The following is an 18,569-nucleotide window of genomic DNA, read 5'->3' as shown; positions in this document are numbered from 1 at the left end:
ATTTATACCATGGGTAGTATATGTATATTGGTGAATCGAGAAATCTTCATAAAATTGGGACAGATTGCAAGCTTCACTTAGCAAAAAGTGGTTTGCGGATGAAATTGTATTATATCGGACTATAACATCCACTGATGATGATGATATTGGACATCGGAAGCAACAACCGTGCCGTTTGTTCTGCTTTTTCCGGACTGGATAAGGAAGCGAAGCGTTTGGGTCTGGTGGTGAATGAGGACAATACGAAATATCTCCTGTCATCAAACAAACAGTCAGCGCTCTCGCGTCTTGGCTCACACGTCACTGTTGACAGTCATAACTTTGAACTCGTAGATAGTTTCGTGTACTTTGGAACTAGCGTTAATAACACCAACAATGTCAGCCTCGAAATTCAACGCAGAATCACTCTTGCCAACAGGTGCTACTTTGGACTGAGTAGGCAATTGAAAAGTAAAGTCCTCTCTCGACGAACCAAAATCAAACTCTACAAATCGCTCATTATTCCCGTCCTGATGTATGGCCGCGGAAGAGGACGACCTCCACTCCGATGAAAGGATCAAGTGGAAAGTGACCTGTCTTCACTTGGTGTTTCCAGTTGGCGCCAGAAAGCAAAAAAAGGAGAAACGAGTGGCGCGCTCTGGTGGATTCGGCTATAATCGTTCTAAAAGGCCCGCTTACGTATAAAATAAGGATGAGGTAAAATGTAACGTTGAGCCAAGGAACGAACAGCAGCATTAATACTCAAGGAACTACCCACATACATAAGTGAAAATCAACCCATAGCTTCGACCGTGGTAGCGGTGAGGTTTGTGGAAGCTACGCGGACGACCTAGCGATCCTCTGTTCAGGAAAGAACCTCAATCGATTATGAGATCTCCGCTAGCTGGGTGGAGAGACACGACCTCTCGGTTAGTTGGGAAAAATCAGAAATATGTCTTTTAACGAGAAAGAGGAAAATCCTGCAACTTAGGAGCAAGCTTCTTCTGTAATAACCCACTTACAGAAAGCAGATTTAAAATAAACGTCTACAATTAGGTCTTCCAAGCGAAGATTGTGGGCCTAAGCGGTCTTGCACCCTAACCAGCAGGTCTAACAAATTTCTTGAGGGTAGCCAAACGGTAATTAAGGTTAGGGTGTTTCACAAAATTTCTCTGGGGTAATGTTGACAGTGGACAGATCAAAAAATATTCCACTTTTGGGAAAGAAAGAACTAAGCACAAAGGTCATAACGGGACACTTACCTCTAAGAAGCTATTTGAAGAAACTTGGTATAGGACGAGTAGAATCGACAGAATGCGGACGGTGAGAACCTTATAGAAATTGTGCATCTGGAACAGAAAAAAATTAGACAAAAAACATTAGTTATACAATCTTACAAGAAATTGCACAAAACTCTTTAGTACTTATTATGTATTCTCATCCAATTCTTTTTTAAAAGGTATATTGCTGTGTAATATTTGAATTTATTTATATGGAACATAAAAATGTAGATCCAAACGATTAAACAAATCAATTTGCAAGTTTTAACTTTGATTTATGTATGCTGCCTAATGCACTTCAGCAAAAACACGCGATCTTCAGTAGATGTTTACAACAAGCAATGTATGTAGATAAAGGGTGCCTTTTCAGGGTGTAATATAATTGATATAAATAAACAAGATCATGAAATAATAAATATCAATAAATATAAAATAAGTAAATTATAGATTTTTTTTAGATAATTTTTTTACTTCCGAGAAGCAAACAATTTTGCCTTTTTTGTAACTAACCTTAAATAAAAGGGAGTATAAAATTACAATAGCTCAAATATGTATGATTTAGATCAAATGGCTTAGAAGACTGTAACTAAAAGAAGTGAAATGGAAATAACATACATTTTCAACGAGTTTTTATCATTTATCATTTGCGACATTTGTAAGAACTTTCGATTAACGAAACCTTGCGGAATTGCAGATCGAATATCTAACTGGTATAAATCTTATAAAATTGCATAATTAAATGCATTGTTTTACCATTATAATGATATATCCACATACTCTCTGCTATTGAAAGCAACATGATATTGATATCATCGGAAGCAACAACCGCGCCGTTTGTTCTGCGTTTTCCAGACTAGATAAAGAAGCGAAGCGTTTGGGTCTGGTGGTGAATGAGGACAATACGAAATATCTCCTGTCATCAAACAAACAGTCAGCGCTCTCGCGTCTTGGCTCACACGTCACTGTTGACAGTCATAACTTTGAACTCGTAGATAGTTTCGTGTACTTTGGAACTAGCATTAACAACACCAACAATGTCAGCCTTGAAATCCAGCGCAGAATCACTCTTGCTAACAGGTGCTACTTCGGACTGAGTAGGCAATTGAAAAGTAAAGGCCTCTCTCGACGAACCAAAATCAAACCCTATAAGTCGCTCATTATTCCCGTCCTGATGTATGGCGCTGAAGCGTGGACGATGACAATATCCGATGAGACGACTCTTGGGGTTTTCGAGAGAAAGGTTTTGCGCAAGATTTATGGTCCTCTAAACATTGGCAACGGCGAATACCGCAGACGATGGAACGATGAGCTGTACGATTTATACGACGACATTGACATAGTTCAGCGAATAAAAAGACAGCGGCTACGGTGGCTAGGTCATGTTGTACGAATGGATGAAAACACTCCAGCTCTGAAAGTGTTCGATGCAGTACCCGCTGGAGGAAGCCGAGGAAGAGGGAGACCTCCACTCCTATGGAAGGACCAAGTGCAAAGTGACCTGGCTTCACTTGGTGTTTCCAGTTGGCGCCAAAAAGCAAAAAGGAGGAATGAGTGGCGCGCTCTGGTGGATTCGGCTATAATCGCTTAAAGCGGTTCCTACGCCAAATATATATATATATATATAAAGTCTGAATTAAGACAGAGTTTTGAGTCCTTTATGAAACTGTTAACAATATTTAGAGAATAGAATTCGGAAATTGAAGAATTTAAAAAAATTGGAAAATCAAGATCAAGGTACAGATATAAATTTGATATTCATCAATTACTCTGTTCAACACTGTTTTCGAAATTTGCCTCGAAAATCGAAATATTTTCCTTTCAAAGTTCGAAAACAGGATTTTGAAAATAATATTAATTACAGGATATAGTTAGTGAAAAATACAAAATATAGAAAAGATCTAAAACTACATAATTTTCGAAATTCAAAAATTTCGACTTGGGAGGCTAACTTCGAAAAACAAAGAACACACTTTTTTACTTATGACTCAATCTAAAAGAAAAGTTTTATTTGGTCCAATACCCAGAAAAAAGTCGGTGTTTCTCTATAGTATTATGTATTAGAAAGGAAAATACTGTTTTTGAAAATCTAGTGTAATCAGAATAGAACAAAATGTTCAAGCTTATCCCCATTTTATGGAGCATGTAGAACCATAATTTTTTTAATCCACAGAAAGATCAGATGCGAAATAGTAACCCTTTGAATTTGAAGTATTTACTAAAAATGCTATAAAGACACACTGTATTCGTTATTGCCATAAGTGCAACTCAAATTTATGACTTTTCCGCAAAAAAAAAGCTGCCAACACCTTTTCCAAGTACCTACAAACGCTTATAAAGTAAATGCACATGAGACTACAGAGCATATTTTGCTTTCATTACACAGAAAATATAGAAAAAAAGAAGACAACTTGTATGCAAGAAAAGCGCAACAAAAGCACTTCCTGTACTCGACGAATGAACAGTTCTTTTGTGTTGCATTTTTAACTGACTTTTTATTTATTTTTGTTTTTTTTTTTTTTCTCAACTGAGTATGAATAGTTTGCGCTTAAAAAATTCCATGGAAGTAATTTTGCAGTGGCTAACAGTAACTAGTAGCCGTTGGCCAGTGGCTAGTGCTATAGTGACTGCTGGCCACGCCAACTCGCAGCCGGTGGATACCAAAGTGCATATAACCAAACATACAAACATTTTTCTAACCATAATTGCAGACACAACTGGCAATCATAACAAAAGCTTGTGGGCAGCAATGTTGCTTATGGACTTATGTATGATTGTGCTAATGCACTTAGACAGCGCTGGAAAAGAGTAATATTTCTTACTATTATTGTGTATTATTTCTTTTTTTTTCTAAAATATTTTTTTGTTTTTTAAATTTTTTTTAGTGGGCATGTCTACCTGATTCGCAAGACTACTTCCCACTTCTGTTTATTTCCACTTTATGCACTGTTGCCTACTTAAACACCACACTACACTACAACAAACTAACTAAATAGCAACAAAGTCACGGAAACAAAACCAACAACAAGAAGAACACAAAGCACACGCCAGTAATGGCTAAATCTTTGAGATCAGCGTGATTTTTTTTTGTTTAGTTTATCTCGTTAATCGCTAATTTTGCAGTGAGTTACAGATTTTGGATAAGAAAGAAAGAAGAAAAGTTGCAATTAAAGCAGCGTTTGAAGTGTGCGTGTGTGTGTGTGTTTAGTTTGTGCGAAAGTTTCAATTGACGTTTTGTACTTTATAATCATGATTTTCTATGCTTAAATTCATAATTTTACTTTCTTTTGAAGTTTTTTTCCTTGGCTTTTTGGAATCCATTTTTTGTTTGTTTTCACAGCCGCTGTCGATACCCCATTAAACACGCTAATAACATACTAGGTACACACAGCATGCCTAAACAGCTCATAAATAATGTTTAAAGAAAAGTATATGTTGGTCGATAGGCATATGTGCATGCTATGTATTTCAAACATTTGTAGAGAAAATATAAAGTAATAGGTTTAAACCCATGTACGGAGTATTTCAAAGCGGATGGAACAGAGAAAAATATATATATTATATTTAAAGAAGTCTAGATCATTTAAATATTATATTAGCAATCGTCTAAAGCAGTAATAGAGTACAGACAGACACCATTTGCCAAACAACCATTTAGTCCGATTAAAGATCGTCCACTCAAGAGTGCACAAAAAATGTTCAAAATATAACGGGAATTTTAGTTTTTTGAAAATAATATTTATTCTTTCATCTACATTATTGTTGTCGGCTTCAAAATAGTCCCCATTCGATATAATACACTTATGTCAACGCTTCTTCTCTATTTGGGACGATTCACCGGCCTTCGACCACGACCGTTTTCGCTTGATATTGTCGTATGTGATCCATTTTTCGTTGCCAATTACCACCCGCTTAAAAAATGGGTCGAGTTCGTTCCGTTCCAGCAGCATATCGCAGGCGTTGATTCGGTCCAGAAGATTTTTTTGCGTCAAATCATGCGGCACCCAAACATCAAGCTTTTTTGTGTATCCAGCCTTCTGCAAATGGTTAGGTGACTAATTCCCATCTCCTCGGCGATTGTACGAGATGCCACATGCCGGTCTAACTCGATGTTCTCCATGATGTGAACGGTATTCGTCGTCTCAGATCTTCCGCCGGCTGGATTATCCATGGTGTCGTTTTCACCCGCTCTGAATGGTCCAAACCATGCCCCCGCAGTTCAAAATGATCATGAGTATCATCCCCCAAAACACCATTAATCTCGCGGAACGTTTCTCTAGCGGAATTGCCTTTAACGAAGGAAAACTTTAAAATAGCGCGAGTTTCGGCGTTAGTGAACTCCATGTTTACACGTCTATAACTGTTGAACGCAATATCCAAACTCATACATAGCCTCGTTTTGTAGGTTATGTTAAGATCTTTCAAAGATGTATGTACATATATCATTGCCAGATACGAGCTCTGTAGCGCTTTATACATAGCCGCGAAATTCAAAATACAAAAAGGCGGAAGGGAGATATTTGCCAACCTAATACAATACACACATACATATATCAACTAAAAACAAAATAAAAAAATTCCCGTTATTTTTTGAACACACCTCGATGATATTCAAAAACAAATATTTTGAATACTCCGCCTATCCTCATCCACATTTTGAGTGAAAAAGAAAGCTATTGAGACCAACGACTCGGTTTACGAACGACCGAAACCATTTATGTTTCAGGGGCGAGTACAAAATATGTTATCAATTCTTCAATGAATAACCCTAAGGCTCCAACTTTACGGTGATATCAAACCGTGACTACCTACAGAACCGGGTTTTGACTAAAATCGATCTAGCTACTTAACCTGAAAGACAAAAACCGAACCGATCATTCTTTTATTGCCATGCCTCCATTCAGTTAGAAGAATGTAATATATATGAAGTTTCCATGTTTACTTGAATCCACAGAAAAGCAAAACCCTGCCATCATCTAAACTCTGATTTAATCTAAAATTCGAAAAGTTGAAGGGTGTGTATTCCGAGTAGCGAAAAAAAGGAGCTACTGAGAGGTTATATTGACTGCATCAAAATTGCTTAAGTGACTGAAGCACCAAAAAGAAGAAGAATATAATCTTGAAAGGGATAAAGTGAGGTATCTAAAGGAAGTATCTAAACTTTATGTAACACATATGCACATATATAACACCTTTTCTTAAAAGCGCTAGTTCAACTAAATCTCAAAAAATCGGTTCGGCAGTCAAGTGTTGAATAACCGCTGGGCAAACAACACTACCACCGTTCATCACTTAATTTCTCAAAACCTTACATTGTGAAGCATAAGAGTTGTAACAAATTTATGTCAATATTTTCAATACCTTGACCATGCCAACACTCAACCACATGTGCCTGTCAAGTCCGCAAGCCAAATAATCATTCAAATGCCAAAGCAATGAAATGTGCAAACATACATAAGTATATACATATACAACAACCCTGCAACAAACATATAATACATTGTACATATACAACAACTATGCAACAACTACACAACACCCATACAACAACTTTGCAAAATCATTAGTTAGCGCAATTGTTGTGAAAAAGCCGACCATCATTTGACTTTGCAATAAATAATACAACAATTATTCGTCGAATAGTTTAAATATTTTGTTAACATTGATTTTGTACCGTTATTGCCGCGTAGCGTACCATTCCATTATCGCTGTCATAATGAACGTAATTACGATTGTTGCAATTGGTCACACTTTTGTTTATGATGTGTGTTGATTTATAAGCCATTTGTTTATATTCGGCTCACTTTGGTGGTTTTTTATGATTACTGTGTCATTAATTAGTGAGTTTGTGTGAGTGGCTCAAATAGCTAATATTAATTTGTTTTTACATTTGTTTATGCTTCCCTTCATCTTCTTCCGAATCTGAGCTCAATGAAGTATTCGAAATATGAGAAAAGATAGATGTAGGAAATGTCTAAATCAGATAGTTGTGAACTTCATCCCAGTTCTGAATCCATAAAATTATCCCGGCAGGTGGTAATTTTTAGATCACGTAGACAGTTTGCAAGCCACTGCTTTAATTTTGATTGATAAGGCGACTTTAATGCCAGCTTAAACAGCAACAAGACTTATATTTTGGAAGCCATTGTAAACAACGATAAATTGAATTAAACACAAAACAATTTATCGATAACACAGCACTCCATTATCTTAAATTCAATTTTCTTGTTTCACATAAATTTTATACGACGTCAATTAATATATTTCGATTGGATTTTCTAACATTTTGGGCACAAATATAACAAGAAATGTTTAAATGCCGCCCCACCGGCGAATGGATGAGCTACGATGCCAATATGCCGACACCAACATCAGTTACACATGAAATGCTTGAAGCCGGCCGGAAAGCGACAACAAATATACGCATAATCGCTAGAAAACAACTCAACTTTCAATCGTATCCAATGAATGACTTCCGCTTCGATTTGTTGCACTTCGATAAGCCTAAAGAGTTTCAAAATATCTCCACATATAAACGTGACTATGTGGAGCCGGTGCCATCGCGGTGCAAGCCGAAAAATGTGCATGATGTAGAATCGCCAGATCCACTTTTCAACCGTCGAACTGTGAATGATTTCGAAATGGTGCCGTGGGTGGATACCAAGTTTATGGACGATAAAGTGTTTAATATCTCAGAGTCACGTCGTAAAATCAACTTCTTTAGACAATTGCGAAATCGTAGTTTCCAATTTTAATATAGTTGCAATGGAAATTGGAGACAAGTTGGGTGCTACTAATATTGTACATTGATACAAAGAACATTTTTCTGGCATATACACAAGCAAATTAATATTGATGGAATGAAGTTATTAAAACATTACCTGTTTATTTCGCAGTTCAAGTTGTGTCCAATATCTGAACTTCATGACCGTAGCCCACTTCCTGCGGAAGTTTGAGTCTTGCAGTTGCGGATATAGGAAACAAATGCTGTACAAACGCACAAACCATCTTATGTGCTGTGGCCCAGTCATTCTTTATCTTTACAAAATCCATATTAAAAACATATACACACATTTTATAATGTGCGTTATGTAAACTAAAACACTTTTTGACTGTTTATTGCACTTTAAATAAATTTAAACGTTTGTAAAACACTAATTTATCAAATTTTCATTTCTCTCAGTCGAATTTTCCAGATTAGAAGAATAACGCGCCATTTTACAATGAAGCTTCAGGCGCGACGTCTAGCGGTACAAAGAAGATAAGCTGTGTTTCATAAACGCGCAGTGTTGCTTGTAAAGGCATTATATATTCCAATCAGAATTTGCAGAAGTTATATTTAAAACGGCGGTTTCTATACACGTGGTGAGTTCTTAAATTAAGAAATTATTTGCAAATATTTGCTAATTAAATGTTAGTAACTAAAATACGCTATTTTAAAGCAAAATAAAACTTAAAATAATACCTTTCCGTTCTAGTACATTATAATCAAACGTACATTTTACGAATGCCGCCATCGCAACACTGTTTGTGTCGAGTGGGAAAAGTTTGTTTCGCCAATTGACATTTTCTTTTTGGGAGTTTTGTTCGAAAACTGTAAAATTCTAGTAATTCGAGTGAAAATTTTTAAACAATTACAATTGAGGCGGAAATTTTAAAATATAAACCCACAAAACTTGCGTTTAATAAGCGCGCTAAAATACACATTGAATTGCAGCTGAAAATTTGCAGCAAAGCAGTGTGTAAGTGAAAGATTTAATAACAAGCGACGCCATCGCATAAGTAACAGTGGTGTAGTGGGGAATTAAAGGAACACAAAAAGAAAATACGCATACATTTTCCATTTGCCCATTTCCAAAGACGACGTACGAATCCAAAGTGACGCTTTCTACACGGCGCAGGTTCGATTTGCATTGAAAACGTTTGTGTGCTGCTGTTGCTGCTGTGGGTGCGGAAAGCGTGTGTGTTTGATCAAGGTGAAGGGGAACCAAAAGTGCGATAGACGACACACAAATAACATATATAGGAAAATTGTATTACCAGCTAACGCTCAAGTTGCACAAGACGAATCAACAAATAAAGCACAAGAGCAAAACAAAAGCAAGTGGAAAGTAAGAGCATCGACAGCATCACACAGACGACTACGTAGCATTTAGCAGCCAAGCAACAAACATTTACAGAAATCGAAAGTCATAACCATGAGCTCGGTACGTACACTTGTAAAAGCTACAAGTTGATGCAAGTTTACACATAATAATTTTATTTTTCATATTTCTGTGCAGATATCAAATGTGGAAAATCTATCGCCACAGACAATACGTCAAGTGATGAAGGAAATGCAGCAGATGAGCGAAACACCATTGGAGGGCATCAAAATACAAATAAATGACGCTGATGTAACTGACATTCAAGCGCTAATCGAAGGTCCTGGTAAGTATATGCGTGTTTGGTTTTGGGGTCAATACATATAAACACACGCTAGATGGTCACCCCCCCTTCCGTTGCAACAATTTTATGCTTTTGTAAGAAAACGTGACAAATAAGAAAAATCAATGCAAACTGCCCTTGTGTTGTGTATTGTTTGGCCTTGCTGAAAAGCTGTTGAAAATGCGTGCAAGTTTATGAAAATTGTTTATTTTTTTCGTTTTTTAACAAAAGTTAAAAAAAAAAAAAATTGTTGCATAAACTACTTATTGCTGTTATTCTAATATTATTATTATTTTTCACAGCCGGCACACCATACGCAGGTGGCGTTTTTCGTGTTAAGCTAACACTCGGAAAAGATTTTCCGCAATCACCGCCAAAAGCCTTTTTCCTTACAAAAATCTTTCATCCAAATGTTGCGGCTAATGGTGAAATTTGCGTGAACACACTGAAGAAGGATTGGAAACCCGATTTGGGTATTAAACATATATTGCTCACCATAAAATGCCTTCTTATTGTACCAAATGCGGAATCTGCGCTAAACGAGGAAGCTGGTAAATTGCTATTGGAACGTTATGATGATTATTCACAGCGTGCGAAAATGATGACTGAAATACATGCGCAGGTTGGTATTTAAACGGCGTTTAACTGAGGGAGAACGATAAATAAGGAGTTAAACTAAATGAATATGGTGTTGGCATCATTTTTTTTGGTGATAAAAGTTATTAATTATATTATTAATATTTTTTTCTCATTATGTAGCCCGCAAAAGGTGCCGCTAGTGGTGATGCGAAAGACGATGATGGTCCCTCCTCCAAAAAACATGCTGTCGACAAAAAACTACAAGACAAGAAAAAAGAAAAGCTAATCAAAGAGAAGAAGCGCATGTTGAAGCGGTTATGAGGCGGTAGTTGTATGCATTTGGAGCCTTTATCAAGGACTGTAACACAACAGGTCACCTTAGCGTTCAATTCTTAAAATAATTAACAAAAGCAAACTAAGCCAAAACATCCAAGAAGCATTAAGTGGCAAGTGCAAGTGGCGGCAGCAGCATTAGCAATTATAAGTAATACGCAACTGTGCAACAACAAAAATAACAACAGCAAAAACATAATAATTATAATATAGCAGTGTTAAAATATTGTGAAGGAGCGCGCGAACAGTGTTAATTTGTGTACGGAGTCACAGCTCTTAACTAACAACACATGGAAATCTCTCCACACATGTTGTGAAACAAGCTGTGTGAAACAGTTTCCTCATTATAAGCGCTACATGTTTCGTCTGCTGCTGGTATAACAGTAGACATGTGCATTTCTTTTTTTATTTTTTTTTTAAATTTCGCACATTTTAACAGGCTTATTACTACAAGAGCTTTATGTTTTAATGATTGAATTTTATTTTGGACACGATACCGTAGGCATCACAAAAACAAGACACACATCAACACACACACACACACACACACACACTCTCATACATACATTATTTCCTTAATTTGAGTCATGTTTGATATTTATAACTATATATATATATACTTTTCGTGTAATACTACTTAGTTTTCTCCCTGATGAAATTAGTCAAGATAGTGTAATAATTGTTATTAAAAGAGAAGAAACTAAATATGTAATATAATACTAAGTTTTATTTAGCATTAAATTAATTTACCTAATGTATTGTTCTTAATTGCATAATTATAAACTCCAGATGAAAAAAAAAAAACAAAAAACGAGAAACAAAACCAAAACTAATTTTATAACTTATGCGCTTTATGGCATACATACGTAAATGCTGCATATATTATTTTACTGAACAATTCAATAGCTACATATGATTTCAATTCTAACGCTTAGCATTATGCATGCTGACATACAAACATATTCGTATTTGAATAAATGTGTTCAAAAACACATTTACTTATACATATATTTGTATGTAAGCACGTTTTGTTGTTGCTGTATTTAAGCGTACACTTGCGTTCGAATTGTCTACACTACATATTTCTTTTAACAAAAAAAAAATTGCTAACGTTTATTTTTTTTTTTCTTAAAACTCGTACTCACCACAAATCGCCATCAAGAACACCCACACATTTATTGTATGCACACGTTGGTTAAATACATACATACATACATACATATATACTACTTACTATATATAAAATATATATATATGAAGTAACCATACATGCATTGAAACCCAATAAATATATTGAGCGTAAAGCAAAAACAAAAACAACAACAAACAAAGCAACGCCTAACATAACACCTTGCCGTGTACCATTTTTAGCGTGTAGTAGTCTGAAATAAAACAAAAGCAATTGTGAAAACAAACAAAAAAAAAAATTGGAAAATGTCAATTATAATGTTCTTATAAATTTGATACTGATGGACATTGAGTGTTGGAATTTGTTACCATTTCATGTACAAATGGTTGGTTGGTTGGTGTGTTGTAGGAAGTTTGTCGTCGTCGTCGTGTTTATGATTTAATGTGTGTTTCTTGCAAAAAGTATGGCGTATGTGTGTGGGCGTGACGTGGTACGCAACGCAAGACATTTATGTAATATTATTTTTATGTTTTCATTTCTACTTTGGAAATACTAATAATTTGCATTTAACATTCTTTATACATTTACTATGCTTTTAATGTTAATAGCTGGTGTGTTATAACAATTTTTGTGTGCGATTTTCTTCAAAAAATTTAAATTAAAATTTACTAACAAATTAAATTAAATTAATTCATTTTACCAAATATAGCAATTTCCGTTTTGCTGAAAATATTTTTTTTTACATCTTGGCGCTTTAAATAATTAACAAATTCATAACGATTTTCTTTTTTTTGTTTCATCTCATTGTTGCTAATTTTATTTATTTGTTATATTTATTTTAAAATTTGCAAGGTTTTAATTGGTTAATACTGGCTAAAATTTATTTTATTTTGTTAATAATTGTATTATTTTATTAAATTATTTACATATATGTATATAACATATATAAAAACATATATTTAGTTTTTCTTCATTTTATAAATGCGTTTATTTATTTAATATTCATATTTTGCTAAATAGCTTATATACTATATTTCGCATTTCATTTATTTCTTGATTTTATGTATTTTATTTTATTTTATTTTTATTTTATTTTATTTTATTTTGTTTTATTTTATTTTTTATTTTATTTATATTATTTTATTTTGTTTTATTTTTATTTTATTTTATTTTATTTAATTTAATTTTGTTTTATTTTATTTTTATTTATTTATTTGTTATATTTATTTTAAAATTTGCAAGGTTTTAATTGGTTAATACTGGCTAAAATTTATTTTATTTTGTTAATAATTGTATTATTTTATTAAATTATTTACATATATGTATATAACATATATAAAAACATATATTTAGTTTTTCTTCATTTTATAAATGCGTTTATTTATTTAATATTCATATTTTGCTAAATAGCTTATATACTATATTTCGCATTTCATTTATTTCTTGATTTTATGTATTTTATTTTATTTCATTTTATTTTATTTTTATTTTATTTTATTTTATTTTGTTTTATTTTATTTTTTATTTTATTTATATTATTTTATTTTGTTTTATTTTTATTTTATTTTATTTAATTTAATTTTGTTTTATTTTATTTTTATATTATTTTATTTTATTTTATTTATTTATTCTTAAAATAAATTAATTTATTGTTATTCCATTGTTTTAATCACATTTTTTAATTTAAATTTAATCTAATATTTTACTTATTGCTTTATGCATTCAGTTGTTTATTCATTAAAGGGGTTAGGGGTAGTCAGAGACATGAAAAAATGAGAATTTTCAGTATTTTTTTTTGCTATTAAATAATATTATTTTACAAAAGTAATAATATGGCAATACTACACAATGTTTTGACTTGAAGTCACGAAGATTTGACAAAAAAATTATAATTTCCGAATTTATAGCAATTTGTGTTGACCCAGTTACAAAAAAGGTCCTTGCCGTGACAATCATCAAGTTCTTGGAGATTCATCTAAAATCAATCGAATAAGAAAAATTATTTGTAGAAATAGATTATCCTGGGGCTGATCGAAGTTTTTTTTCCAAAAAATAACAAAATGGCGGCTTCAGGATTTTTTTTATAGATTTTCGGGAAAAAATCTACAGGTAATTAGTCTTAAAGAATCAAAATTTTGGAAAAACAAAAAAAAAACTTCGACCAGAATTATTTTGTATTCTAAAATCTGTATAAACTCCATTAAAATCTACTGAGCGGTTTTCGAGTTACAGTTGTCACCAGTGCAAAATACATATTTTTGAGAAAAACGCATTTAAAGTTTCACACTAGCGTTTTGGAGTGCCTGAGCGTTCTTTGTCATTTGTCGAAAATGTCAAAAAAAAAAAATAATTTTTTGAAAATCCTGAATACTCCTAACCCCTTAAATACATTTTGTTTCTTTATTGTATACCTTTTAGCTTTTAAATGGTTTTACTATATTTCAAAACTATTTCCAGTTTTCTTATATTTGTTTTTATTAAATTTTGCTTTTTGCATGTTTCCGTTTTTTAATAATTACTGTTTTATTTGTTTCATTTTTTATTTCTTTTTTATTTATTAGTTTTTATTAGTGTCACTGTATTTTACTTATTTTAAAACTTAATTTATTTTTTTGTTTTTATTACAATTTTTTTGTAAATATTTTTAAATTCTAATATAAAAAAATTTGGTATTTTTTAATTACAATTACGTATTGAAAAAATTGTATTTTTATTGTTTGCAATATTTTTTAATTTCTATTATTTTTATTTAAATTTAAATTTTATTACTTTTTTTTAATTTTTTTTATTATTATTTTTTTTAATTTTTTATTATTATTTTTAATTATTTTTATTATTTTTTTTTAATTTTTTATTATTATTTTTTTTTAATTTTTTTATTATTATTTTTAATTATTTTTGTTTTTTAATTTTTTATTATTATTTTTAATTTTATTATTATTATTATTTTTTAATTTTTTTATTATTTTTTTTTTAATTTTTTTTTTATTTTTTATTTAATTGTTTTTTTTTTTTAATTTAACTTTATTAATAATAATTTTTTATTATTTCTTTTTATATTTTATTTACTATTATTATCTCTGAATTGATATTTTTATTTTTTCTTTTAATTTTGTCACTATTATTATTGTTTATTTATTTTTTTATTTTAATGATAATTTTTTATTATTTTTTTTATATATACTATTTTTTTAATTTTTATTATATTTCCCTTTTTAATTTTCTAATTATTTTTTTAGAATTGTTGTTTATTGTACATTACATTTTTCTATTTAATATTTATTATTATTTTTTTAATTTTTTTATTATTTTCTTTTTAATTATTTAAATTAAATTTTTTTAATTATTTATTATAATTTATTTTATTTTATTAATTTTTGTAATAATTTAAAGTCACATTTTGTTTAGTATTTCTGGTTATTTCTTCTTTCATCTTCGCTTATTCTTTCTACTTTATTAACCAAACACTAATAAAAATATTTTATAAAGTAAAATGTACCTAATCTACTTGTTACTAATATACACACACAAATATATTTATATTTTCTACACATACATACATACATATGTACATATATTACACATTTTTTTTACAACAAAAGTGAAAATTTTCGCGTTGCATTACTTTTCAAATATGTTAATTACCATTGGCGTAATGGTAATTGTCGCACCACAGCTGGCCAGAACGCCAAAGTCAACATTGGCTATTTCTTAACTAAACTAACTACATACAAATACACCAGCGTTTGTGCATACATCAATGGATATGTAAGTATTAATTATGCGAATTGCTTTTCAGCAAAAATACAACAAATAAAATAAAAAATATAATAACAACATTTGTTACATGCAGTGTATCCAATGTGGGTTTATACATTTTGTTTAATATTTTATGTGTTAACTTTTTTTGTTGTTAATTTCTTTATGTAGGCACACAAAAGCGTAACAACAACTACAACAGCAACAGCACTTGACTTGCAACAGCGTCACCACATGTCACTCAGCAATGCTTTGGAGTGCTGACTTTTCATATGTTAAAATGTTCATATGTATTTAACTGCGTAGGGGACTGGAGGGACGGGCAGCACAACGGATTAGAATCGTTTTGCGACTTTTTACAAACAACAACAACAACAACAACACACATACTTAACAGGCAGTATAGATTGACGCGCGCCCAATGCAAGAGCTGTGGCAGCGAAACTGAATGATTTGCGAATATACAGACATATATACGAACATATGTGTCATATCGCCGAAGCAGACTTTGAAGGTGAGAAGGAAGTACGCTGCAAAACTTGTCACATACACACACACACACAATTTCTCATTGAGTTTTTAAGTACTTGTTGTTGTGCTTTAAACTCAATATATAACAAAAGAATACACAGTATTAATAAATTAAAAAAATAAAATAAAAAACAAAAAAAAAAAATATTTTAAATATAGCTTATACTTCTTGTACACCCTGAAATCTTATTTATAGACTCCTCAGCAGTTGAAAAAAATTTCTTATTTAATTGTTTACTTATTTACTCAAACAATTATGTCTTCTTTCTTCTACCAGCTCAGCACAATCAAGTCAATATACGAGCATATAACCAAAAATTAATAGAAGCAAGTAATTTTTATTTCGAAAACAACAATCAAAAATCAGCGCTCTGTGTGTGGAAGAAAGCAAACAAGAAAGCGAGTAATGTGAAAATTTCAAATTCAAGTTCTTTCAAGATCAACTTACCCATCTCATACATCCAATCAAACAACCGCAAAAAAAAACAAAGTTACTTTGCACCTACTGACATGCATACCTACGTACATATGAGTAATTACTCAGCGCGCTGCTGCTGCGTCGCGCGCTCACACACAAAATAGTCAAAATCTTTCAAACTCGCTTTTGTTCATATTTTTCGCTCCTTGATTTGCCATATTTGAAAAACACGCTGCCCAAGTGAAGACGCAGCCAACACACACACACTCAGTCAGTGGCGTCGCCGGAAATGCCACATGAGAGTGGGGTCATGCCGGCGGGTTTAAAGGTATTTTTTTGTTTTATTTTTTAGTTTTTGTAGTTTGTGCTTAAATTTTGAAACTTACTTCGTAGAACTTAGAGAGTGTAGAATTTATTTAATTATTTTCATTTGTTTATAAGTTATAAGTTTTAGAAGTTTAATATCATTATCGGTTGACAAAAGATAATTGTAAACCGCCCAGATTTAGCGATAATGTCCCTACGATTGCTAGATCTGACCCTGTTGATCACACCTCTTTAGGTGTTAGGCCACCTAATCAACTACTTATCTGTCGTAGTCTCTTTGAAACAATCCGCTTCTTGAGTGGAGTAATATAAAAATTAAAAAATATTCTGACTGTATTTGAAAAGATCGACGCTGTGGGAACCACATATTGTCCAAGTCCATATCATCCAATTCGGGCCAAAAATATTCGGTTATCATTGAGCGGTAGCGATACTCATTCACAAAAACGTGCCGGACTTGATCATCTCTGAAGAAGTACGGCCCGATGACGCCGCTGGCACATATACCTCACCAAACCGTAATTTTTTCGGGATGCAATTGTGACTCATGGAGTACGTGTGGATTGCTGTCTGACCAATAACGCATATTTTGCTTATTGACAAAGCTATTCGGCCAGAAATGAGCCTCATCATAAAGTTGAGGCCACTGACTCCAAATTTCGGTAATAAATTTTAATGATTTTGACTCGTTGTTGGATCGTATATCTTTCCATGATGAAATGGCAAATTTTACTGAATAGAAATGCCAAAAGAGTGGCGGAAAAATCGTTTGCTCTCCATATTGGTCTACTTTTGTGGCGACCCTATTAATAAATCATTTATATTTGTATTTCATATTAGAATCGTGAAAGAATGAGTTAAAGGGTTCCACAGGTCGTTCCGAAGTACAGGTGCCAGACAGGTCCAGTTACAGCTATATCCTTTTCCATCATGACTCAATATGACTTACTAATTTCTATTGAGTTTTGCTGTTCGAGAATCAGTTCTAGAACTCACGAGAATTCTATATATAGTTGTTCCAGGTCGAAATATTTTAGATGAGATGCATTAGGAGGTAGTAAGCCTCTTGTGTGGACTCTTAATAGATAAGATGGTACTATGGAAAGGTGGGTCCTCATGTTGATAGCTTCGATTTGGGTTTGTTTCAACGAAAAATATATTCGAGTGTTCGGCAGGCAGCTTAACCGACTGGTAGTAGATGTCTTAAGGCTGATCTTATTAGTAGAACTTTTCCTTATCTCAGTTTAGTGAATCTACTGTGCATGACTACAAGTTGTTGTACCGATTAGATAAGGTCGATTTCATACGTATATCCAATCGGCTCCATAATATTTAGCCATGCAGATGGCGCAGATATTAGTAGACTATTTCAAAAATATAACGGTATTGGTCGGACGTGTTATAAGAATCTCAGTCAAGTATTATAAAATCTCAATTTGGCACCCGATTGCCGGACGCCAGTGTTCGCTTGACGCACGGCGTGTTGGCGTTTTAACGTTGTTATTCTTAATTTTGTTGTTATTAATATTATTGGCATTGCCGTTGTTGGTGTTGTTGTTGTTGTTGCACTGACTGTTGTTGGCGTTGTTACGACGGAAAGTAAAAACAAAACATCGCTCATATGGCGTCGCTGTCGTCGTTCGTTGTTTCAAAGTGATTTTGGAGGAAAGCTCGGCGCATGTGTGTGTGTGTGTGTGCCGTTCAACGCTGAATGTTTGTGTGTGAATGAGAGATCTTTTTGAATGGCTGGAGGAAGGGACGGCCGGGCAATGCGTGGCGTGCGGTGTGCGGCAGGCAGGTATTAAGCGCC

At 32.8% G+C, this 18,569-nt stretch overlaps 2 protein-coding genes across 2 annotated transcripts; both read left to right on the top strand.

Annotated features, from left to right (window-relative positions):
• Positions 1–7,483: 7,483 nt before the first annotated feature.
• On the top strand, positions 7,484–8,857 carry LOC105216206 (uncharacterized). The gene is made up of 2 exons (XM_011190589.3): positions 7,484–8,621; positions 8,735–8,857. Exon 1 carries the CDS (start codon positions 7,565–7,567, stop codon positions 8,009–8,011), a length of 447 nt encoding a protein of 148 aa, XP_011188891.1. The 5' UTR covers positions 7,484–7,564; the 3' UTR covers positions 8,012–8,621; positions 8,735–8,857.
• On the top strand, positions 8,822–11,573 carry LOC105216201 (ubiquitin-conjugating enzyme E2 S). Its single transcript, XM_011190584.3, has 4 exons — positions 8,822–9,463; positions 9,539–9,686; positions 9,986–10,305; positions 10,443–11,573. Exons 1-4 carry the CDS (start codon positions 9,455–9,457, stop codon positions 10,581–10,583), a joined length of 618 nt encoding a protein of 205 aa, XP_011188886.1. The 5' UTR covers positions 8,822–9,454; the 3' UTR covers positions 10,584–11,573.
• Positions 11,574–18,569: the final 6,996 nt, after the last annotated feature.

This window comes from Zeugodacus cucurbitae, chromosome 5, assembly GCF_028554725.1.
Source record: "Zeugodacus cucurbitae isolate PBARC_wt_2022May chromosome 5, idZeuCucr1.2, whole genome shotgun sequence".
Lineage (NCBI taxonomy): Eukaryota > Metazoa > Arthropoda > Insecta > Diptera > Tephritidae > Zeugodacus > Zeugodacus cucurbitae.
Note: the sequence above shows the minus strand (reverse complement) of the source record. Positions and strands in the feature narration are given on the sequence as shown.